Here is a 26,710-nt window from a genome sequence, read left to right on the forward strand (position 1 = left end):
CGTGTCATGAGTGCAGTCTTTGTTTTCTTTGGTCACACTGTTGTTTTTTGTTGCAGTTATTGCACTACTCAGCCTAACTGGACCATAAACATCAGCATTTGGTATTAGCCCCAAAGAATCGTACAGTGAGGCTTCCTATAGCCACCTTCCATTCATCACTCAGCAGTTCTACAGGGAAACCTCTATAATAGAGCTGGAGACACGCCACCAGCACTTGTGTTTCTATTTGCTGCTATCATTATTAACATTTTCACCTCTTTCTGTACATTAACATATAATCCACAGACAAATGTGATATTTAAAGGAGTATGTCCACTTTTTTGGAGTTGGGTAATTTATATTTATAGTTTAATTTATAGTTTAAGTCATGCAGAAATGTTATTCGGTTATATGGCTATTGGGCCTGCCTGCTGAAATGGACAAAATAAGCATCTGTATTTGCTTTGCTTAGTTAAAAAGTCAACATGTGACGCCAGACATGCAGCAGCTTTATTTACAGCACATCCATGTTTGAATGGGAACCTGTGAAAACAAAATAGACATTTGCCATAATAGTAAGTTCACTGCTTGAGTCATCACCTGCCTTCAAAAGTAGTGCACAAAGAGCTCACCTGGATCTCAGATTGGGGCTTTGATTATAGTGTCACAGATTCTTTGTTGGTTTGTTCCCGCCCACTCAAGGGGACCAGTATTTAAGCTCATCAAGTCACTTGACGATAACTTGGGACTATCTGTGGTATTTAAAGCATAACCACTTGTTTTGTAGGAGCCTATAGGAAGTCTTGAGTGGATCAGAATGAGTCATCTGTCTTGTCTTAGTATATGCAGGGAAGAATGCGTCACTGAATGGTAATAAATGGCAGTTTCCCTCCTCAGTGTGTGACACTGTTTCTTCATTCACAGCAGCAGCAGCTTTGGATCCATGTCAAAGGTTTTGACTGTATCTCATGATATGATTTCATGGTTATACCGCAGTATGATTTTTATGACTCACTTTGATGCAGACACTCAGATACTCCAGCCTGATGTGCTGCCAGAGTGCAGCAACTTAGCAAACAATATTATACAACATCTACTGGCAAATCCTTGTTGATAGGTGATCCCAGTGACCATTCTTGGGGGCACAGGGGACATGCCTTGCTATTATTTAGACCAGGAGTGGGGAACTCCAGGCCTCAAGGGCTGGTGTCCTGCAAGTTTTAGATATCATCTATCCATCTTTTTCTCTCACTCCCAAAATATGACTAATGAATCCATACCACCACTGAATCTTTTACACTTGACCTGATTAGCAGAAAAAAGAGTAAGTGTGAGCAGCATTTTTAAGAGCCAGACCAGGAGAAAAAATATTAAAGTGGAATTATCTATCATTATCTGGCTACAGTTACTATACTTTGATTCTCTAGACATTTATACAAAGGCTGGGTTTTGATGCATGTCTTTGTCAGGCGTGTGTCAAAGAGAAAAAGAGGTTGTTCCTTTCTGAAAACCTCTAATCAGTGCAAATTACTGTTGACCAACAGGGGGAAACAAATCCAGCACAAGATGGCAATTACAACTCTGTATAAATGTGATCTCAGTCAGCAGAAACACAGTCTCTTTTTCTCTAGGACAATAACCAGACAAGACTGAAAAATAAGGGGGTGGAGGTTTTTTCAAGGGCTTTTCCCCCTTAGTCTGAAAACTCACTAAGATACAAGCAAGTTTTTAAAGTTTCAAACTGTGTTGTTGCTGGTTTTCTAATCAATCTTCAGGAAGTGTTGCCCAGTTTTGTTTTCTGTTGTACTTAATAACATAACAATGATGATTAGAAGGATTCAAGTTCATGTTTTGAACATGCAGAAATGAGGACAGAAAACACTATTTTAAAAGATTAAAGTCCAGAGCTTTATAAATGAAACTAAATTAATTCTTCATCAGTGTCAAAAAACGATCGATGTACATTTAAAAGACACACTGACTGGACTCAGGCAAACACCCAGAGGGCATCAGAATATATGATGTCTATATATGTGCTGAGCCAGCGGGGATGATATTAAATAAGAAATAATACCAAATAATTTTTTGAAAGCAATACAGAATACCAGAAACCATCATTGTTTTATAATGCAGCATATGTTAGCATATGAGCATATGAATAGTTATCTGGTGCCATTTATGTGTTTTTCTTTACACTAATTGAACACAGTAGTACCAGGTTGGACCCTCTTTTGCCTTCAGAACTGCATTAATCCTTCGTGGCATAGATGCTGGAAGCTTTGTGACACGGGGCATTATCATGCTGAAAGCAAGCATCAGAAGATGGTACACTGTGGTCATAAAGGGATGGACATGCTCAGCAACAAAACTCAGATTGCTTGTGGTACTGACACAATGCTCAGTTGATACTAATGTGTGCCAAGAAAATATCCCCTACACCCTTACACCACCAGCAGCAGCCTGAATGGATGGTACAAGGCGGGATGGATCCATGCTTTCATGTTGCTTACACCAAATTCTGCCCCTACCATCCATATATTGCAGCCGGAATTCAGGCTCTTCAGAGCAGGCAACGTTTTTCCAGTCTCCTCTTGTCCCATTTTGGTGCGCCTTTGAAAATTGTAGCCTTAGATCTTTGCTCTTAGCAAGTGTAGCACCCAGTGTAGTCTTCTGCTGCTGTAGCCCAGCTGCTTTAAGAGATGCTCTTCTGTAGACCTTTGTTGTAATGAATGGTTATTTTCGGTTGCCTTTCTATCAGCTCAAAGCAGTCTGTCCCTTCTCTTCGGATCTCTCACACCAAGGAGTCTCAGAGAGTTTCTCTTTTTCAGACTATCCTCCGAGATGATTGATTGGTGAGTCAATGGTAATTGTAGCTTCAATTTTCAGTTCTTAGCTGAAAGGATTTGCACCCAGTGTGGTCTTCTGTTGCTGTGGCCCATCTGCTTCAAGGTCAGGCATACTTGAATACATACAAGAGATGCTCTTCCTCAAATCTTGGTTGTAATTAGTGGCTATTTGATTTTTGGTTGATTATCAGCTTGAAGCAGTTCACAGATTTTATGTCCAGTGCTGTCTGTAACAGTTTTGTTTTTCATTTCAAAGTAGGTACTAAAGTGTATGTACTTATGGAATTTACGTACTTAAATCAGTTATTATTATTCCCCCTATACCCTCAATAAAAAGTAGCACGTGTCCACTCATTATGAAAAGAAAAGACAAGAAATGACCGCAGTTTCCTGGGTACTTTTACATAACACATCTCAGCTATCATAGACAGAGCCATTGACTTACTCAAGGGCTCTGATCATAAGGTGACGGCTTCAGTTGCATTAGGATAATGAACTTGTTGTGTAGGCTTTGACTTTTTCCCCGCAAGCTGTTCTAATTAAATATGCTATTTTTCACTATTATTTTTAATACTAATAATACCTACTCGAAAGCTATCCGAATAGCTATCGCCAGCTCTCTTCGACGCGCTTGAACATGGCATTTTTTTTCAATGAAAGAAATCTCTGATGTTTACGTTCATTGCCATGACGACGGTGTAGGAGGCGGTTCACTCCGTTAGCTAGTGACGCTCAAATAGAGGTATGAACCAATCAGAAAAAAGCTTCGTTGACCGACTGACGTCACCGTTAAAGCTAAAAGAACCGTTACTTGGTTGCTGAAACTCTACAACTGCACTGGAAGGAGGATATGGCTGAATACCAGCGTACTCTTGATTAAATCGCCTGCAGGGCAAGCTTCCAGTCTAATGTTAATAATGATGCTCTAAAAGCGACCACAGAGGTACTTTTGAGTGGCTCTTCCCTGCCCGTTTGGATCGGGATGTTCTCCAATTGTGGGGTGAGTGTATGCAGTTACCTGACACCACCATAACCCTGATAGGTGCTGTTCTTTCGTATGGACAGAAGCACAAACCGAACTCCCATCGAACTCAGAGAATGTTAAGTTTGCTTTGTGAGGGAAATTAACATATTAACAGCGTGGCGGTTAAATATTCGGTATTAGTTGTGATAGTGTAACTGCTGTCTTTTTTTTAGTATATTTTCAAGTTTTAGAACAAGGATGCTCATTGCCCGAAGCTATGCTGCAGGGCTGATAACCCCGAACAAACTCTAAAAGTTCGTCAAATGAAGTCTTAATTTTTCTATTGGATATACGTGTGCGAAGAATACTACCCTAGTAGGTTTGGAAGTACTGTGTTATGACACGTGAAATTTGCGTGCTTGCTGCATTAATATGCTTACAGAGTACAGTTTGACGCGGTACTCTGACACAGTGCTACTGTCTTGGCTACACTGCACCGTTACTGTTGACTAGAGTAAGCTAGCAAGACAGCTAATTAACTGACCAATACGTCGTGGTCACGTGCTTATATAAAGACGAAATCAGTATCCAGGTTAGTTAATACGCGCTGTATTAAGTTTGTGCGTCGCCTCCTCTGGGTTCAGAGGACTCGGGATGACAAGTTTTCGGTCTGTCTATCGCCCTAAACACCCCACCAACCCCCCCCCCCCCTTCACGGACAGCACCGCAAGCCTCCCCTTCCATTACCGAGCAACGCTCCCGGGGTCTGACTGGTTATCTAATCACGCGCGGAATAACGTCATCCCCCACTATTAATGAGCGGCATTTGAAATGCGCGTACATCATATTTTGCATCAAATCGGTCCCTTCAGGAGCCACGTTCAGTCCCACACCGCAGTGCAGCGAGCCTGGCTCCGGTACCAGCGCCATCTCATCTCAGTGTCAGTGTCATGTAACGCTACACCCCTCACAGAGCCCATCCACCACAGAGCCGCGTCTGTCTTTTTCCATTGTCCGGCAAACGTACGTCAACACACTACAAAATACTCCACTTCATTTGGTCCTCTGCTGCTCACGTATTAGCTTTTTATTATCTGGATACCAGTGTCATATAAACATGTGGCCAGGGTGAGTGGCTGTCAGCCTCCATCAACAATATTGAGCAGTCTCCCTCTATTAGGTACTATTTAAGAGCCATCTATTTACTGGGGCTGTGTACAGCATCTATTCAGTTTGCTACACACACACACACACAAATAAAATGTAGTTACTGTTACTGAGAAACTCAGAGATGCCCATGGAGTCCTTTAAGAGCAAAGTGGAATGCCAGTGAGTGTTGAGTGACCCATGGAGGTCATAGGCGGCTGCTATATTTACTGACTCTGTAACTCGATCTGTGGCATTCTGGAGTGCTGTGCTCACGCTGCCCCCTCGCACTCCGTTACCCACAGAGTCCCAAACTAAACTGGCACCCGGTTGCCTTCTGTCTGTTGGCCTGGCCTCTCAGAACATCAAGGGTGAGCCTCTTAAAACCTGACCTAACCTGCTGCTCTTCGTCCTTTTCTTCTCTTAGGTATCTGCTTGAAAAGTTGACGCATACAGTGCGGGCTGCTCACTCAGCTGTAGAACAAGGCTCGTCTAGGAGGATAGGGGATAACCTTTCAGAAACTTCTGGAGTGTGCTCGCATGAGTAGAAGAGCTTCTGGCAGCGCACTCACCAGAAATATACAGTTAGACAGTCTTAGCTTAGCTGGGCTTTATAATGAGCAACCTTTCTGGATTTGATAGTCCAACTGGGAGAAAGCCGTCAATCTTTAATGGTAAGACATGAAATCCGGAACATGTGTTGACTGCTTGCACGTTCACGTCACGCTCGAACAGCTTGTGTGAAAGTGTGGCAACTTGTCTTGAGAGGCAGACGCGTTCACAAGATGCTTCTTTCTGGCGTCAGGGTGGTTTTAATCCTGTGTGCCTGTGTGTTTCCACAGGAGCGTGTGCATGTGCATAGACTATAGGGGAGCAACAGTAGGATGAGCTGTCCCAGAGCCATCACAGTCTGCGGGGACTGACACACACCGCTACAAATACGGCAGGTAATTACTTCACACAGATGCTTTTGGACACACAACTCTGTCCCAGCTGCTATGTCAGTCCTGCTATCATGTCAGCGATTGCAAGGTTTACATGCATCACAGCAGATTTACCGACAGAAAGTGAGGGAAAGTTATAAAAATAAGTTACGTGGTGTGTTTAATCTGCTCATTCAGTGACACACACAAATGTCTAAACTAGAACATTGATCTTGCAAATCAGTTTATTCTCTGCTTACAGCACTACTATACCATGCACACTGTGCCACTAATGGGACAGCTAAAAGGTTCTGATGCCAGTATCATAGAACAGCCTTCCAATATTCAACACATTTCCACTACATTAGACAAAACTGCTGTACAGTGTAGCTTTTATGTGATACAATGCTGGTAACATGTTCATATGTTTCTATAGGGCAACACTTTATAGACATGTGTATGGATTTTTTTCAGATTTTAGAAGAACAAAGGATGATATAAAACCAAGACAAAGCCATAGAAAACAACTGTTTTTTCAGATGATTTTTAAAGCGGACTAACATTAACTGTGTTGAAGGCATTATTAGAGAGTGAGAGACTCACTGAATCCTATGGGAGAATTCAGTGAAGGCAAAAGTGGTGGTTGCTGATTCTTTTAAAACCCAGATTTTATAACAAACTTTAAGCAGTTTTCTGGTAATTTGAATTAAGGCAGGGCAATATGGCCAAAAATATTTATCATGACATATATTTGAAAATTATATATAACTGACGACATAATAGATGCGAGACAAAATACTTCACAACTCCACAACTTTATTAGTGAAAACACCGCCCATCAATTCATTTTCACTTAAACAAGCAGCTATATAAAAATTTAACAGTGCAAAGGCAAATTCCTTGCTGACAATTTAACCAAAAGGCATTTTCAGTGGAAATGGGCTGACATATCCTGAGCATAATCATGTATAATATCCACAAAAGTTTAGAAGAGGTGCTTTGCAACATGAAACTGCAGTGAGCCAAATAAATAAGTCAAATACGTATTTTTCGGACCATAAGGTGCGCAGAATTATAAGGCGCATTAAGCGAAACAAAACAGTCAGATAAGTCAAACTTTACTCAGCTCATTCTTCTTGCTTCCTCCACTTCTGTACCATTCATTCATTAATGCTGAATTCTCTCGCAGTTGCTCTATTCCCATGTTCTACTGCGCAACTGATAGCCTTGAGTTTAAAATGCGCTTTATACGCATGTCTCTTAACAGGTGCCATTTTGGGGTCCTTATACACACACAATACGGTAATGTTATGTTGAAGCACAGTACGTATTACTCTGCGAGGCTTCTGACGACGGTAGCCGTAATACTCCGACAATCCATCAAGCAGTGCAGCTTCATAGCTTACCAAAGTCGTACTAAAACATTTTTTAACAGATTTTTGAGCGCCATGACCACATGAAATCAGTTCGAGGTCAGTAAGCCCAACCAGAATTCATAAGGCGCACCACATTATAAGGTGCACTGTCGATTTTTGAGAAAATTAAAGGCTTTTAAGAGTACCTTAAAGTCTGAAAAATACTGTAATAACGACGGCCCACTTGCATGTTCTACAAAAAAAAACCATAAATAAAAATGTGCTTTGGTGGGTATCTGACGGACAAAAACCAAACCAGTTCCACATCACTGAAGTTGCACCATTTTTTCAAACCAGTTCTGGTTCATCTGTTTCATTCAACGATCCGCTTTTGCCCTTCTCATTCTCCGTCGCCGCCATCGTCTTTCCGCCATGTGCGTATGAAAACAAATGTTTTACCCATATTCTATTGCGATATTTCATTTTCTTATCATTGCCTAACATTATACCGGTATACCGTGAATGGCCCTAATTTGAATGCTGATTGAATACAGACAGGTTTTTATGTCTCAGCAGGCCACTGAAATTAAACCTCATTTTGATAGTCCTTCAAAGTGCCTCAACTTGCTGCAGATAGCCACTGAGTAGCAAGACTTGCTTTTTGAAGGACTTTGACAAAGGTTTGAATCTAAAAAAAATGAAGCCAATATGAAAGTGCTTTTTTTCTTCTAATGGCAGCAGGGGGCAACTCCACTGGTCTGGTTATACAAAAGTCTATGGAAAAATAGACCCATGTTGCATTTGATCTGCAACCTTATTTCTGGTTGATTTTGTTATCTTAATGGCAAAAACTGACCTCGCTAACTTCACAGTGGATTTCAGTTGTGTCAGGAGTAAAATCCATCCCAAAAGTTACAGCGAAACAGTAAAGAAAAGTTAACCCTGGAGAAATGTACACTCTATCTGCCTTTAGGGGACATATTGTCATTTTCATTATTCTCTAACATTCATTTACTATTACACTGGTAGATGTTCATGACCTAAAGTTATAAAATAATAGGGTCAGTGTATGTCTAAGTAACGTCAGGCTTCAGACTGCTTTAAAAGCTCAGTTTCAGACAGTCTATACTAGTGCTGGGCGATATGACGATATATATCGTGTGGACGATAGAAAAGTGTCTATCGTGCCATTTGTCTTCTATCGTTTCTAACCCGAATTTTACAAATTATTACATAAAATATATCATTAACCCTTTACAACCGGTCAGAGCAGGCACACTCCGTTTTCCCTAACTATTTTTAAATCCCTGTAGAACTGTAACCACGTAAGGTAGTGCAATAATGTTTTTTTTTTTTGCATATGAAACCGTAGGGGTTGTACTTACATCTTATTCCATTAGTTTGCCCTAGGTCACGGTTTTCTTCCACATATAGCTTTGCAAAAATTGCATAAAAAGCACTTCCAGCAACAAAAACATATTATTCCAGACTTGCAGCAACAAAAACATAATATTCCAGACTTGCAGCAACAAAAACATAATATTCCAGAAACAGGCTTTGCCGATCCGATCAGCTGTTCATAACACTTCCTAGTTGGAATATAAGTCAGCGCAACTATCGCATGTCCGCCATTACCTGTCCGAAACCGGAAGTGACGTCACTTTCGCGGAAAATGTAGTTTTTTAAGCTTCAAAGTCTATGTTGGTGTTTTTAAAAGTCATGTTTGACTTTATGCTTTTCTGTATCGTTTCTGGGATGCTTAGAAGTCAAATTACACTGTTGGAAATAGTTTATTTTGATGCACATGCTGTTTTTTTGCAAATTTACATTTATTTATTTTCATTTATATATAAAAATTTGTGTATCTCAAAAATAAAACTATGAAGACACTCAAAATAAATAAATGTAAAGATAAGCTCTGGCGGACTTGGTTCTATGGTAGGTCTTAAAGGGTTAAATAGCCTGTGCAAATATATTAGTGTTGTCTTCTCACTATACATACTCTGAACTTTATGCAAGAGAAAATAAAGTATAAAAAAATGATATTTTTTGCAAAGAAACTCCGTCTTGTGGTTTTGCAACATGGTGCTGCTTTACGTGCACCCGGATTTGCGACATACTTTACAGTAACTCAAAACAAAGACTGCACCCTCTCCACTCGCTGTTTACAGACTGCATACTTTCCAGATGACCACAGGTCAGGTGGTATATCGTGATATATATCGTTATCGTGATATAAAATAATTCATATCGTGATAAATATTTTTTCCATATCGCCCAGCACTAGTCTATACTATTGACTCTGTATGAAGCCATCGAGAAGGGATATTCTAACTTTCTGTTTATGTGGCACAGCCAATCAACAGGACGTCTTTATGCATAAAAAGACACAACTGTCAGCTTTTAATTGCTTGTACTTTATAGTGTTTTCCCATAAAAGAGATCAGTGCTAAAAATAAGTGGACCGAGAATTGATCCCTGCAGAACACCAGTTCACAATAGATCTTCAGTGATTGAATAGTGTTATATATCAGTCTGGCTGAATTATCAGTCATACATATTTTTATGTGTCAGTTTCTGTTTCAGTGAAACATCAGTGCCAAAAGGAGCTGGATCAGCACAGGAGACTTAGCAGTATGTTGGTTTTTGCTTGAATTAAGCCAGTCTATAAAGTGTTTGTCAGCAGCATGAATTACTGGATAAAATACTTTCAAATCTAAAGTAATCCAAGGCTCTGTCAGTGCTGGTGCTTTATTCTGTTTGAACTCTGAGCTGTGAGCTTTAACTAGTTACGCTTGAGCTTGTCCAGTGAGTCACTTAGCGTCACTCAGGCAGCGGGTTGTCAGAGCATGATAGGTGTTTGTTTGGTCAATAAGACACTATTATTATTTCAATTTGCTTAATGAATGAAGAATTACAGCAATCAGCTGCACAGACTGGAGCATCAATCACTGTAGCCCAGATCCCGTCCTCTTTGAGGTCACTGCTGTGTGTATGACCTCAATGTGAGTCATCCACAGATGGTAGTAGTGATGAATGCTAATTGGTCTGCTCTTCTTCAGATTTTCATATTGCATAGGCTCAGTAGCAGATACTGTGAAACTCTGACTCCTCAGTTGCAGCCTTTGAATGCAGGGCTTTGGGGCTGTGCCCTGTTTTGGGGTGTTTCATGTATGTTCAAGGATGGAGAATGAAAGGTGACTGAGGTGTTAAATTCAGAGCTCTCATAGTTTCCACGGGCCCAGTTGGAGGGCCCTGGGAACAAGCAAAATTGTAGATGTTAATTTTTTTCTTTCATAGCATTTTTAGGAACCCAGTGTTTTTAGTTGCTACTTTAATTTCACGGATTATGCAGTGTATCATCTTTGTGCCAGCACTGTGCATTCCTCCAGTTCATTTCCTTTTCTACTTTGTGCAGCGCTTTAAATGCTGCATGTACACAGTACTGCACTGCCTTACGCACAAGATTTGGCTGAGGTCAAAACAAAAGTGACTGGTATCTAACCACTAGTTAGGGACAGCTGGCGAAGGTGCAGCTATGGCCTGTTGGAATGGAGGAGTACTTGAGCCTCTTTTAATATGCTTGGCAGCCAGTTGTTACAGGCACAGAGAGGTAGGGTTGTCAGTATGGCCTTCAATGGCATCAGCATGTTCTTATCTACTCACATTTCAGGGTATATATGGCAACCAGCACAGCTCAGAGACAGTCACTCACAGTCCCCTTGTTGATTCTTAACATCTTTCCCTTTGAGAACCAAATTATTTTCTGAATGTTTTCTGCTGGCATGTGCTGATTTGTGCTGCTACTGCCGCTGGTCGGTTTATACTGAGGTGATGGCAACACTGCAATGTACTGCTGTGAGGGCCAAATAGCCTTCAGTTTACTAAGTTCACATATTTTACTTGTAAATGTACACGGTGGTCTGACAAAAGTCAGTATGTCTGTTCTTTCCTTTCTAAATGTCAAATAGGTTGTTCATTTGCAGCAGCGAATGAACTGTGGTTATGAACAGCTTGATGTTAGCAGTGAGTCAAGTTCAGATGGAAAATCTATTCAGTTACCATCAGTTCTGTGGGGCAGTTTGGTGTCTTTCAGCTCCTTGGTTTGGTTAAGTTTCGATTCTCAATTTCAGAAGATAGACAGCGACAAAAAAGCCTAATTTTGCTGAATTTCCAACTCAATAGTGAGCATATAGAGCACTCAAGGAGGCCACCTCCGCCCAATGAGCTAACCTGTGCAGTGAGCTGCTCTAAATGAAACAAAGTGGGACAATGGAAGCTGCTGTTCCTGATTGTCCGGCATCCTGAAGACTTTACTCCATGAACTGCAGATGATGAACATTTATGCCAGGAATGAACAAAATCATTTTGGGAGATAATCTTTTCTTTGTAAATGTTTGTAAATCTAAAGTAAGAGGGTTTTTTTGTTTTGTTTTTTTTCCCCAACTTTTTTTTAGATAAGTTAACACATTGTACTTTATGCCTTCTTCTGATGTATTCGCAAGTTATTAACTGTTATAGTTATCATTGTCTTGTTGATGGAATTAATAATAGGTACATCTCCCTCAGACTATGACTTGGCTATGGCTTCAACAATTGGAAAATAAGTGTAAAACAAATATTTGATTGGTTTGAGTTAAACAAAACTAATCCCCTCCCAGATGCAAATGAGGCAGTGACCAAGATGTCAGGCTGAAGAACTGATTGCCATTCAGACTATGAGGACATCAGTAATAGCACATGGAAGTGGGAGGTGTGGGATTGGCACTAGTCATAATAATCTGGTTTGGTTTCTGGCCGCCCCTCACTGAGCCTGGTTCTCCCAGAGGTTTCTTCCTGTTAAAAGGGAGTTTTTCCTTCCCACTGTCACCAAAGTGCTTGCTCCTAGGGGGTCATATGATTGTTGGGTTTTTTCTCTGAATGTATTATTGTAGGGTCTACCCTACAATATACAGTTGGATCCTAATTGGGAAAATGTTTTCTGTCTGTGGAAACAGGGCCTGAACCAGCAGTGAGTTTCACATAGAATTTACACATAGATTTCTCCTCAGAAATGCACTGACTCAGCCTGCCATTTACTACAGTACAGTACTCACACACAGACACACTCCCACTCCAGATCAGCCCGAGTGTCTGTACTGATGTTACATTCATGCAGTACCACTCCAAGGCACGGTGCCTTTAGCGTCCTGCATCATCAACAACACTGGTGGATAGCGGAAGCTTCAGATTGCTTCTTCCCTCCACCAGTCCAGGGGCACAGCCTGAGAGGACAGTGGGTGTGGGAGGAGATCTTACTCACTGACTCTTTTAGAATGACAGCATGAGCACATTTTAGTCCAATTTCTCTCTTTGTTTTTTTTGTTTTGTTTTGTTTTGTTTTTTGTGCGCCTTCATAATAACAACAGCCATTTCCAGAGGCTTTATGTTTTTATGGCAGCCCATCCATCCTTTCATCTTATTCTTATTAACGTGATATCTTTTAAATATCTTAAGGGATGTACGGCGAAACAGTCATCTGAACTCAAAGAGAAATTGTGGTGGTTAGAGGTGAAAAGTCAGAAAACATATATTTGATACCTTGTTTTTGCCAAAACTCACCAATCAAGACTCAAGACAGGGAGCCTGGTTCTTGGAGACATAAACACGTCAAAGATTATGACATGTAGTTAGAGAGTATTCAAAATAAGGCCCATGTGTTTTTGCCTCATGCTTTTCAACTGGAGATTTTAAGTCTAATACTCAGTAGCTTGAGAGCGAGCCTGAAACTCTGATGTTACAGGCACAGTGTGAGGGACCAGTGGATTAAACAATAGTGATGACAGGGCCTTTTTTGGTCAAAGCTTTATGCAGGTCTCTAAAATAACTATCAGTAGGAGCAGAGATCAGTTAAAAAGTGAGAAAGGGAGACTTTACCACTCATTAGATTTTTGAACACACGGTCACATGTGGGCCCTATTTTTCTGTAGATGTTTAAAGATGAAGATGTATACAGTAAATATGCATGCAGTGGCTTCTTCATCAGAACCGAGGAGTTGAATGTTCAATGTTCTGTTGACCTGAGAGGAAGTGCAGAGCTTGTTATTGTTCAGCTCTGGTCAGCACAGCTACTAATAAAGTAACTTTAATATTGAAAGCCAGATTCACCCCAGCTCCTACTTTCATACTGTGTCATGTCTCTTCTCGCTGATGTGTGCTCTGATCTTTGCCGGAAGTTCTGTTGTTGCTCTCCTCCCTCCTCATGCATTCCATGTACACACATGGAAAGGTGGGGAGATCCCAGAACAGAGCCAGGACACTAAATATAAAGTAGTTCAGAAAAAAAAGATCAGGCTTTTTTTGTTGAGGTCTTCTTCTGACTGTAGTGGTCCTTTAACCTCATGTTTTACTAAGAGGTCACAGACACTTTGTGTTTCCCCAGGGAGAATTATGGCATTGTCTATCAGTGTTGTTAGTTGGGGGGGGGGTTAAAGTTGATTTGATTTTTTTTCATCTTTCAATTACCTTTAGTGAAAGGAAGCTTCTGTTTGAGCTTGGTTTTCTGAAACCTGCCCCATAAGTGAAACCTCATCTCTTTCAGTTCTTTGCCAGCAGGATGCCAGCAGTCAGCTGCTGAAATCTTTTCTTGCACTGCACTCATGCAGTCACTTCTGCTACTCTGTTGACAGCTTTGTTAATACAGATTTAGTAGAAGCCTACCAGAACAGCCAAGTCTTTCACGGTAGTACAATGTTGTTTTCCTCTGGCCTCCCGTATTAGATTCTATCTCACCACGTTCTGACTTTCCAGTTGCACAGAGACTTGTTAATCAGAGGGTTTTCACTTCCTTGGTGGCTCTAAAAGGGAGGAAAAGAATGCAGAGCTCTGATACTTAGTGTAAATTGGTCATGGAATATGCCCTGCTGTTACTTTTAAGTCCTTTATGCGTTGGTAGCAAGCAAACAAATGCAGCTTGTTGCCCAGTAGCTATGGTAACTGCTGGTTATCACAGCCTCAGGGGAGGCCAAAAATGCAGAAGTAGCCAGAGTGCATTTGTGTGTGTTTTTGCTCGTGACTCTGCGTGTGTTGTTGTTTCCGTGGAGACATCTCTTCAGAAGTGGGATCTGTAATTTTCTTATCAATCCACAGTGTCCATGATGTATGATGCGACTTGTTGTTCACACTCCACTTTTAGTGGCTCGCCCACAAGGCGAGCCCAAACTTGTTTCACTCAGCTGCCCTTTGTCTTTGGCTGCGACACAGCTGCAGGATTACAGAGAGGTGCGTGCATTCGATGGGTAGGCAGAGGTTCAGTTCAAGGTAGAAAGGGAGCCATCATACAGGAAACTTCACAGCCCCACACAACACTGGTAAAACCACAGAAACACATGTGAAATATTTATTTTAAGGTGCTTTAAGAATTCTGGAAAATCCCTCAGGATAACTGCCCACGGGGGAGCTTACATGAGAACTAAATAACCTTTTACATTACCTATACGTTTTTACCCCTACCCAGGACACCTACATTTGAAAATATGACAACTCAAGAAGGCGGCAACTTTAGGATTTTCAAATTCATGCCATAAGTGCATCTACTAAAAATCTCAGACAAATTTGAATCTTAGTGACCTTGAGGTCATAGGATTTTCAGTTTGACACCATAGATCTTTCTGCCAGGAGGCTTAGGAGTAACTTCCTGTTTGCATTCACATTATGAATAAGAACATTGCTGGGTGCTCCCTTATATCCCAGGGGGGTCACAGTGGATGGATTTGCATGTTTGTTTGACACAGCTTTAATGCCAGAGGGATATTTTTGACATATCCTTTCTATTCATTTGGTAATAATTTGGTACTGTTATTAGGAGAATGCTATCTTATGACTGGGTTTGTGTTTCTTCCCAGAATTGAAATGGAGATCTTTCACATGTAAGGCAAATGTGCTAACCACCAAACCATGGAGCCACTTCACCAGCACAAACAGTAGCATGATGTAAGGACTAGGAATGTGCGTGACTAGTTGATAGGCAACTAATCATCGCTATTTTCACTAGGCATACTACACTTTTTAACATTGTCCAATTAACAATCTTAAAAATGAACTTAATATGCGAGCATTTCTTGCTTTTAGACTAGTCGGTTAATCACCTTTTTTTCCCCAGCTCGTTTACTTGACTAAGAAATTAGTCAACTAAATTTCTTTAAAAATTAGGATCATTTTTAGTGAGAACCAGGTTGAGGCTGGTAAAACAGTAACTACCATCAATAAGATGAATGATGATCAGAGCTATATTTGTGTGTGTCATTGTTTTTTCTTATGACAACAAAGTTAGAAAAGTCTTTGACTTTTTTCTGATGTGTTTCAGTTCCTAACCCTTACTCCAAATTGCTTTGCTTTGTGGATGTCTGCCATAGCAAACTGAGAAAAAACGTCAGCAAAAATTTCACTTGGGCTCTGTTATTAGCAACTAACTGTTGCTTACATAGCTTATGTTTACATGGATTTTTTTGTATATGCCAGTTACCGATGTCGGACCAAAGTAAGCTTATTACTGTACCAGTCACAGTATACATATGTCACTCAAAGGTTCCTCTTGTGACGGAGTACCTGCTCTGTAATATGAGATGAAAAAAAAGACATCAAAAAGAATGCTCTAAAAACTAAGACGTGAGAGTTAAGTGTGGACACAGGAAGAAGAGGGGGATTTCCTTAAAGGGTTATAAGAGGTGTGAAGAATTCATGCAGTTTGGAACTGTCTGATGGTGTGAATCAGTTAAAAAAAAGAAAGAGCTGTGCTCATTGTTGTTTTACATTTACAATTTCTATGCATTCATTTAATTTTCCCTCACATTTTCATTACTTCTGTTTACGCATAGTAATGTGTGAGCTACTGTGCTGATAAAGATGCGGTGGACTTACCAGCTTTAGCTGATGCCAGTGGATTTTTTTCCATGAAAAATGGCGTTGCTATCATCAAAGTCTGGTCTGAGCTGTGAAAATCTTGTTTGGCTTGTTTTTAGGCAACAAATTGTCCACTCAAATTACTCAAATGCTTATAATGCAAATAACTGACATAAGCACAGACACATTTTGGGGGGGATAAACAGTGTTAAAAAGAGAATAGAATCAGAATACTACATATAAATTACTGAAAATGGCTGAACTAGTTTTTAAATAATATTCATATGTTACTGATTAGGTTGCAATACATAAAAACAATTTAAGTCAGTGGTTAGACTTGATACTCTGCTTCATGTAACCACTTATCCTGATTACCAATGTTAGGGTAATTGGATCCAGATAACGGTAAGATACCCAGGGTACGCTGAACTCATGTCATACAGGGCCTAGGCCTTTTGAGTCATGTTAATATGCAGTACAGGGTCAGGGATTTTGGACAAAAATAAGAACTTTTTACCTGGCACTTTTGCAAAGCCTAGTGTGGCAGGAAACCCTATAGCTAACAAAAGTCCAAACAATTCATCAAATGCATAGAGCCAGCAGGAAAAGAAACCAGGAAACACTCGGGAACAAGAGATATAACGTTTACCTGTTAAGACACAAACAAAATATAATAAATAGTCACACTAGTGAGAAGGCGAATATGGCACAGGTGAACTCAGTTAAGATAATAATGAGGCTGGGAAAACAGCAAAGGAGGGAAGTAAAAATACAGAAAGCCACATGAGGAACTAATCCTTCAAAATAAAGCAGGATGTCATCTGAAAGAGGACTCGGATACACATGTTAGTGGGGGCATCAGTTAAAATCATTTCATTCAGTTAAATGTAAATATTTTGTTAGTAGTGATTAGAGGGATATACAATCGAGGACCTTCAACATGGCTTTAAGGCTTTCCTTATGTCAGATGGCTTGACAACTACTCCAGTAGTTAACAGGTGTCATGATGGTGGTTATCAGCTTTGTTAAGCATGGCTTTCTGTTTCAGGCTCTGTATGTGCTCACACAAAAAGGGGCGTTTCTTCTTCATAAAACGATCCCTACGAGTGTTACCTATTCCAATCAGAGGTTATCAGGTGATGATAAAACTCTATAAAGATGATAACACCACTGCAAGACAGGAAATGAATGCTGCAGAAGATAGTTAATCTAGTGATAGTGCACAATGCAGTGAAATAAACATTTAAAACTTACCGTCCCACAGCCTGATAAAGGAGGCGTTTATCAGCAGATCAAAGTTAAATTAATTTGGTTGATTGAACAGGTATTCCTGGTGCGTGTTCTGTGGTGTAGTAGTTGCCATTCCAGCCGTGTAAAACAGACTCAGCAGCAGATTAGAACCAAGTATAAAAACATTTATACATTTTCTGCATTACCAGCTGAATACATGAGAAATATACTTATACTGCTTCATAACTGATGTTAGCAAGGTCCAGCTTAACAAGTTGCACAAAGATAATGTATTCCCCCAGCATAGAATAAAAAAAATAAAAGAATAATTAAAAACATGCTGTTTGCAAATGACATGAAATACAGTAAGAGGTGCATGTTTTTGGATGGTTTGTCTCATGAGCCCTTTTGTCAATGATTTTCTTCACTTAACTTCCAGCTGTACTTCCCACCATAATCACCAACTTGGTAATTATGGTAAGTAAGTCCAGATTCAGGTTTTATCCTTTCCTTTCTGAAAACTGTTGGCTGATATCAGACACAGAATCCACATTTTGCTGTTGCCATCTATGTTACTCTGCCAAAACCAAAATAACCCTCCACATACCAGCACTGTCAGATGATTGAAACAAACCTTGACCGTCTACAAAGCTGGCTGACTGAAAGCGAGGCCAGCTTCTCGTTGGTGCTAGTCCTGCTGGCTTAGCAGAACTGCACTGAGTGGCCACAGCCGCCTGGCCTCCCTCTGTGTGTCTTGGCCAGTGCCGTGAGTTGGTCTCTCTCCAAACGGTGCCTGTCTGCCTGCTCCAGATCCATATGCTGAATTATAGATAAAGCTGTGGTCATAGAGACAGAGAGAGGGAGAGAGAGAGAGAGTGAGAAAGAGAACAGCAGAAAGGGATCAACAGAGACCCCGAAGGAAAGGAAATTACACTCAGTAGAGGTAGGTGCCGAGGAGGGGGAGAGAAGAGGGGAGACAGGCAGATTAAGGAAATAGGAGCCTCCCTAAATGAACTCAACATGGATCAGCATCACCAGATACTTTTATTTATTTAGACACTGCTGTGCGTGTGAACAAGAGCCTCTCTCTGCCTCAGCCACAGGAACACACTGTCCTGCCCACATGGCTTTACTTCTAGAATTAAGCTGGACTCTCCTGTTATAGCTGTGAGAGAGGGCAAGAGGGGTGACCAGGGCAGGCAGGAGGAGCACTGCTGGGTCTACGCAAGCGAGATTATGTTCCATATTTCCTCAAATCTCCATGATTTTCTTTTAGCGCTGAGTTAAGAGGAGGGTTCCATGTTGATGAGAGGGATTTAGTGTTTGATATCCTAAACTGTGTGTCAGCAAGCATGCTTGCTGGTGTTAATTGTATCACCATGATTTCATATCATGCTGTTTGTTCTACAGCATGATATGTTCTACTCTTGACTTTGTATGATGTCAGAGGTAGCAGATATGCATTTGACCTGTTTGGGAAGACAAGCCAATCAGGAGAAGGTTGACTTAAAGGAAACGGAAAGAGTGCTGAGGATTATTTTCTTATAACCATGATGCTACTCTATAAGAGTCTAAGGATAAAAATATGGAGCTGGGAATAAATATAAATAGGTCATGTTGATCACATTTTAGTCAAAACCATCATAAATGTTTTGTTTTTCTATGTGCAGTTATGGAGAGCAGCAACAACACCCAGAACAGAATGAAGCAGGCTTCAGTGACAAACGATATAAGTCAAAGAGCTGGGTTGTAAAATGGCTTACAGGTGCAAAGCATCTGTGCTTACGGTGGCCAGCTTAAAGAGCACATCCAGTGCAGTTGGCTAATTGAATGTGTAGAAAGGTATCATTTGATCCAACAGCCTGAGAGTGTGAGTATAAGCTTTGTTTGATGTAAACACACTGAGCACAGCTGCTATATTGCAGCAATTTTCCATCTGTCTGGAGCAACAGCCTACACACCTACACACACTTAATCAAAAACACATATAATATCTAGTATGTGTGGAGTTTAAGATGTGTCCATTTAAATATGGAAAACAGTGTTGCATGTGGAGTCATGTACTACTCTGCCACAGTATGCTTTTAGGACCTTTAGAAATTGCTCCATTATTTTTGAGGGCTAACAGAGTTGAGTTAGTGCCCATACATTTGAGTTTAATTCTTTTACTATTGCATTATGTAGCACTCAGAAACTAAACTTTGTCCTTTGCCGATAGTGAAATAAGAAACGTTCAGTCTGAGGCGGTCCTGATGATTCTTAGTGTGCCAACTGGAATCCAGTAAGTGTGGAAAAAACACTAGCGCATGCTCAGGAAATGGACTGCAGCAATGCAAAGGAAATGGGATTTATGGTAAATTAGTTTAGACATGACAAAATGCTGATGTCATTCTCTAAATGGCAGGACAGTGAGTCAGGATGAGTGAATGAATCAGTGTTTGTTTTCATATTCTGCCATTTAAACTCAGTCATGCACAGCCTTGAATCATTTTGTCTCTTTAAAACACAATTAACGCTCAATGGAGCGAGGGTAAATGATGGCCTGTCCACTGCCTACGTTGTTGCTGTGGTATTGATTGGATTGTTGCTGATGAACTAATACAGGGCTCTTGTGTCTTTGCTGTGTGTGCAGTCGATGCTGTCTTCCAGAGGCTATCCCTCTCCCTGGCTGAGAAACCAGCAGCAGCAGCAGTATGTCCCGTGTCTCCTCCACCGCAAAGCGCTACGCTGGCCCCTCTTACACCAGCCACTACAGCTCCTACAGCTCCTCCCTAACCCCAGGCCTTAGCTCCTACAGCGAGCGGGACGGGCTGTCCTCCTACAAGTCCCACACCTCCTCCTCCTCTTCATCCTCCTCCTCAGGTTACTTATCCTCTAGCTATCTGAGCAGCGCCGCCGTCCGCAGCCGCAACTACAGCACCTCCTCGGACCCTGAGCGTGACCGGGGTCGAACCATCCCTCGCACTGACATCCTTGGCAACAGCAGCAACCGCCGGAGTGAGAGCCTCAGCAGAGCCCCACTCAAGAGCTATGGAGGGTCAGGGCTAAGTGGGGGGTCAGCCTACACTGGCTACGGCTCCTACGCTTCATCCCCAGCCCAGTCCAGCTACCTCTCCTCTTCTCCGGTGGCCTCCAGCATCTCACTCAGTCGACGAAAATCTGTATCCCAGAGTGACCTGAGCAGGGACCTGGCCTCTCTGAGCCTCAATGATGCTTCCTCCTCAACCCCTTCTTCATCCACCAGTGCCCTGCGGAGCTACCGCAGTCGGACCAGTGATGTGGCTGACTCGTACGGCAGTAGCTCCCGACCCGGCTACTCAGGCCTGTCCCGAAGCACTACTCAGGAGACCCTGTCACGGAGCTCCACCCAGGAGGCCTTCAGCAGCAGCAGAGCATTCAGCTCTTCAGCATGGGAGTCAAGCAGTAACCAGCTGCCCCATTCCCCAACAAGGGACTCTACGGTAAGAACAAGTCCCATGTTCTTGTTGTGCTTTAACTGGAGAAGCATTCCTCCACAGAGGATCCTTGGCAGGATCCTTGGCAGGAGCCAAGGAAGGCTGAGTACTACGAAAGCTGCAGTCATCACCACAGAGCTTTCCTTTTATTAGTCTGGTAAAGACCCACAATGCTCTGGTGCTACTAGTAGCACTGTTTCCTACCAGTTGGGGGCACTGTTGTTCACATTAATTTCAGTGCACTTGAGGTCTGGGTTTACAGTATTCTTGCACACCTTACGCTCTTCTGTGGTTTTTACTGTTACAGCTCTCCACTAGGACACAGTTACAATTCTCCTTATTCTTTTAACTCTCTTATTGTACTGTACAAAAGTAGTTTGATGGTTATCTGACAGCTCTTTCTAAACCCAGCAGTCTCTCAAAGAGCAGACAGGTCGTCTCAGCATCAAGATTAATGACCCGGGTTTCCTCTGCATGGGTCACAAAGTATGACTGATCCACTTTTCCTTTGGATTAGTCTCAATGACTGCTTCCATGGATGGAAGGAGGAAAAGTGGGAATTAGGGAGAATTTGTGAGAAGTCTGTTTGAAAGTGGCTTTCAGATAGAATAAATCTGCCATCTTTATTGCATCAGATATGCTCCAGAATGTGACATTCTTTATTCATTGAGTTCTTCTGCTCATCATGTTCATAGATTTGCATATACGAAAAGCAGAAGGATATCTTCTCAACTATCAGCTGGTTTGCTGGCTGAGCCTGACAGTAGGGTGACAGAACTAATACCAGAGTGCATTTTTATTGCATTCTAGTAATGAGAACATTTCTGTCAAGTAAGCTAGCACAGCCTTTACTGTAGAGGCCCCAAAGGCCCATTCTAAACCAGGCAATGTCTAAACCCTGTAATGTCCAGTCAGCTGTATGTAACTCCCATGTGTGTTACTGAGAAGTGAATGTGTTTTAGGGCTCACCGGGTATGGTTAACACTTTTTAGCACTTTTTTTTAAACAATAACTTAATATATTAACAGGTTCATATAACCAAGACCCTGCACATCCACACAGATCTTAGCTCAGGTTGATAGTGGGTGCTGCAGTACTGGGAATGTGTGTGTGTGTGTGTGTGTGTGTGTGTGTGTGTGTGTGTGTGTGTGTGTGTGTGTGTGTGTGTGTGTGTATACTAGGGCTGCCACAAACGATTATTTTGATAGTCGACTAGTCATCGATTATTTTTGCGATTAGTCGACTAATCAGGTCATGCATCCATTGGACGTAAAACGTACAGCTTATTGCACCAGCATGCATCTGCTCTTATATAACTATCATTAGCTTACAGCTTTAAGTGTTTAAGGTATGTGCTAACTAAAAATAAAGACAAGATGATAGTTTATTAAATTTTAATGAAATTTGCAGATTGTTTCCGTGGAGTTTAATAAACTCAGCCGTCTGCTCCTTGCTATCTAAAATATAACAGGACACCGGAGTAAATTCTCGAGCATCTCACACTTCTGATAATCAGTTGTCTGCTTGACGTTTATTCAGCTGTGTAAAAACTATAACTTTAATCTCAGCCAAACCGATTTACTCAGGAACAAATAAAATACAAAAAAAAAGCCAAACAATAATATTTTTAAGTTATCTAAGTGACTTATATATGTTTAACCTGAGTAGCGAAAGACGGCGGTGGGTTTGAAAACGATTTGCCGGGAGTCCGGTGTTCTCACGGGCTCTAGTGAGCCTTGCCCCCGGCTAGCTATCGAGCTAGTGGGTAACAGACGTGTCCGAAAACGTCGGAGCGCTTTTGAAAATATGTGGTGTCTTGATAAACTGAGCAGATACTTGAGGTTTACACAGTTACATTCTCGCCTGAAAATATATTAAACGTTTATTTTGTGACCCAGAAAGAATAATAAGAGTAATATTAAAACTAACTAGCTGCCGCCATTGTTGGAAACTGAGCTGGGCTGCGCTATGAATTCTGGGACAGAGCTACTTCTTCTTCTTCGGGGTTTAACGGCAGCTGGCATCCTTGTACATGCAGTGCTGCCATCTTTTGTTTCAGTCCGTTATTACACTCTTAAATCCTACTACTTATTCCTGCGTCTTTTGTGGTCTTACAAAGCTTCAAACGACGCGTCGACTATTAAATCAGTCGTCGACGATTTTGATAGTCGACGTAATCGTGACTAGTCGACTAATCGTGGCAGCCCTAGTGTATACCCACACGGCCTTGAGGAGAGGTCTTATCTGCCAAATTACTTAAAATAACCAGCGTGGGCTATACGTGCGCAGGCTCTTTAAAACTAACTGCCATTGAGAACAATGAAAAGAGAAGACATAATAGTACACTTAGTACACTTTACAGTATTACGGCACTCTGGACTATGGAGTTTTAACAGTGGAAACTAACTGCTGCCTGCTGACATCAGGGGGTAAACATAGCTCATGCAAGTTTTTATTCACAAACATGACCTAAGATAACCAAGTCATTTCAAAAGAGTGTTCCCAAAGAACACTTGGGATCATGGTGCTGCTGGTTAGCTATAGAGACACAAAAGTCAGGCTTTATTAAAGCAAAGGCGAAATACTGGTTATAAAGAATTCCTTGTTCTTTGCTAGGGTTATTCTTTTTAACCCCTTAGGTAATCAACACCTTTTTAACACACAAGGTCTGAAAAGTGCAGGACTTTAACTGGAGGTCACCAGCTGGCCTGTGCATATTGCTAATGAACTCAAGCACATATAATCACCGTCTTCCCAGGGGCTTGGTGTCAGCACTGACAGCAGAGCGTGCAGAAAGCAGCCCCAGTGGGTTTTGACTTACGAAGCTGTGTAGTGCTTTAGACATGTCATTGGGAAAACAATGGATGTACTGATCAGACCAATAGATTATATATAGAAGATGGAAGTAGCTTCCCAGTCTGGAAGGTTAAGCTAATGTTGAATGCCTTAAGCTTATATTCTTTCCAGTGCCCAGCAAATGGTGAGTTCTCTGGTTTCAAAAAGAAATCTAGTTGTAAAATAAGTATACTGACTTGCACTTGATCAGTGGTCTAAGCAAATATTTTCCTGGGATCCATCCCCGAGGTCCACATGCTTAAGTATGATTAAGATTTTTTCCCTCTTTCCTGCAAACAGTTTCACAACAATTGCTGTAATGTTTTTGATGGCCAGAGACTGGCATTGCCACCTATTTTGTGTGAAGGTACGCATAGCGACATTAATAAACCCATGGTTATCAACTTGCTAAGTCAATACAGTGATGTAACCCTAAGGGGGTAAGGCTAAGGCCTGACTGCCGATGTTACAGTAAGTGAAGCCTGATAACAGAAAGATAACCTGGGTATGTTGAACTTGCTTTGCAGTTCCTGTTGCTTGGACTTGTTTGGTGTATGAAAATAGTAAATGTCCACCAGCCCAGACTCATTGTTTCTTACTGATTTTAATGCTGCCAACTTTGTTTATTTCCCTTCATTTTTTTAATCTCCTTTTTTCAGCCTCTTTATGTAGAATGTGACCACTTGTCTTTTTTCTTAGGTACCTAGGATTTTCACACTGATACTATAGTGGCATCTAGTAAAAATCTGGGACGAGTTCTAGTTTGGGTGACCTGACGTCAAGGTCAGAGGTCAAGTTTTCTGAAAATCTTGTGACTCTTGTGAAAGTAGATATGCTTAAATAGAACTTTGACAAATAGGCAGGCAATGAAGTGTAATCACTGTGTGGTGCATATGTGCATGGCCATGACAATGCAGGTAAGAATGCATTGTGATTAAGAGAGCTTTCAAATGTTGAGGCTTAATAGATAATGTATCCTTCTGGTCACATAGGTATGCCATGGGTGACCGGGCAGTGGCTGAGGAGTAGTACTGGCAGCTGCAAGTATTTTAATTATTTGTTTTTGTTCTTCCAGTTTTCCTGTGTCCAGTGGTAACAGTGTTACCAGTAGAAGAACACCAGTTTTCTTAAGTTGCGATGTTGATTTTTGGGCTCAAATGTGCCAGTGTTGAAGGGTCAGTTGAAATAGTGTTGGCAGGGCAAAGTAAACCCAATCCTGATAGTTTCTCAGAAGTCTGCAACACAAAAATAGCATCTGCTGGTGCCTCCTGGTCCTGAACGCCTTATGCTGTGAGTAAGGCAAGCTTGTTAACATGACTATCAGCAGCTTTGTTTGTTTGTTTTTTTCTGTTTACTCGTGTTATCCAAATCTGATCAAATCTCACAAAGACACCTACAAGAATAAAAAGTGAAAAAAGTGACGTAAACATATCTGTGGTGTGCCAATCTGTTTATCATTCATCTCGGTCACAGAAGTGGAGCTTTACCACCTTGTAGATTGCACTGCATTGCGAGGTTTTGAATGGCATAGCTAGCACCCATGACACAATCCACATCGCACAAGCTTTTGTATTTTGGCTATCTAACAGTTAAACTTATTAGCATTATCACAAAGCTATGCTAAAAGTGCTCACTCAACATGATCATAAGTGAGATCTGATACAAATAAGCCACCAAGCTCTAAACACACTCTTAGGTTAGTCAGACATATTCAACAGAGAACAGTATTATTATCATTTAAATGTTGACACATTTTGTCGCCACAGTTGTGTGTATTGTGGTTCTCCCATCAACAACACAGATTCAGACCACTTTCAGTCTATTGTTCAAAGCGGTAGTACTTTTTAAGTTTCTTACTGCTTTTTAAAGCCAGCTCTTTGAAAAGACACTGATGGCCTTTCACTGACACTTTTCCATGTTTGCTTGTGGAGACAAACAGCCACAACAGGGCACTGTGGCATGCTTGAGACTAAACTTCCTGAGTTTTGCCTCAGCAGATCCGTTTGTGCTTTGTGTCTAGACTTTTTGTTGGGTCAACAGTATGTTTAGACAGTCTGACTCTCAGTTTGACACCTTAGCCAGACAGCTTATGGTTTGATTTAAGAGAAAAAAAAACAGTCTGGTACAAGATGGAGCTTTTCCTTGTTCTTTGGCGGAGAAGGGCCAGCCTTTTAAGTAGCTCAGGTTTACAAGCTGCTATTGTGGTTCTGCCTGATTGGTAGGGTTTGTGGGTCGGTGTGTGCCATATCTGTCAGAGCAATCATTATAGCAGGACTCTAAAACTACTGTTCACTGCCCCAGTACTAAACCATGCAGTGGTTTTTGAGTATCACTACTCGGATCTTTAAATCCAAGATGGCCTGTTACTGTTTGGACCTTGAGGTTAACACACAGAGATGGTTCAGATGTAAATCATCTGTTTTGTTTTCTAGCTGTGGCAGCTGGTCATTCATGTTCTGTTTGACTACCACTTCTAAAGTGCTATGCAGATGTCAGCATATACTGTCTGGTCATTTGTGCCTGATAGACGTTCTGATCTTTCTTCCAACTAAATAGTCACTCATAGCAACTGGCTGAGCCCTGACTTTCTCTGGCGAGTTTCACCAAGAGTTTAGAATTGTTATCTCACAAGTAAACTCAAAAGATTGATGAATATAGACCGCTAAATCAAGAGCTTTGCTTTGTAGGTCAGCTTTCCCTCCACAACCACCATCTGATGCTGAGGTTACGTCAAGCCATTATAGGAACAATGGGCATCAGTGTTTGATTGTTGACTTAATTTGTTAGTTATCTGATAGTGTGACAGAATATACTCAAGTCAAGATTCATATATTACTTAGTGCTGGCTCTCCGCCATATTTCAGTCTTTCTTATCAGAGGGAATTAGCTTAGAAAACCATAAGGATCAACTTTCTCACCTGAACCAGTTGTGGAACTTTAGATATTTTCTTAGTTTAATGTGAGTTTTATGTTGTATTTGTGAGGAACCATGTAAAAAAACATTCCAGAAAAGAGAAAATGCCTTGTTTTACATTTATCTAAAAACTAAGGCTAAGGCACAGTATTAAATATCTAATAAATAAACTATTATCTGCTT

The 26,710-nt window shown here is 41.2% G+C and overlaps 1 protein-coding gene across 1 annotated transcript in view; it reads left to right on the forward strand.

Annotated features, from left to right (window-relative positions):
* Nucleotides 1-3,647: 3,647 nt before the first annotated feature.
* Nucleotides 3,648-26,710, forward strand: part of usp2a (ubiquitin specific peptidase 2a) — a 46,139-nt gene continuing 23,076 nt past the window's right edge. Inside the window, exons 1-3 of the mRNA XM_063493906.1 lie at nucleotides 3,648-3,825; nucleotides 5,778-5,882; nucleotides 19,956-20,784. Of these exons, the coding sequence (XP_063349976.1) occupies nucleotides 20,017-20,784 (768 nt within the window). The 5' untranslated portion in view covers nucleotides 3,648-3,825; nucleotides 5,778-5,882; nucleotides 19,956-20,016. The remainder of the gene's footprint in view (nucleotides 3,826-5,777; nucleotides 5,883-19,955; nucleotides 20,785-26,710) is intronic.

The sequence above is a fragment of the Pelmatolapia mariae genome, linkage group LG14 (genome assembly GCF_036321145.2).
Source record: "Pelmatolapia mariae isolate MD_Pm_ZW linkage group LG14, Pm_UMD_F_2, whole genome shotgun sequence".
NCBI lineage: Eukaryota > Metazoa > Chordata > Actinopteri > Cichliformes > Cichlidae > Pelmatolapia > Pelmatolapia mariae.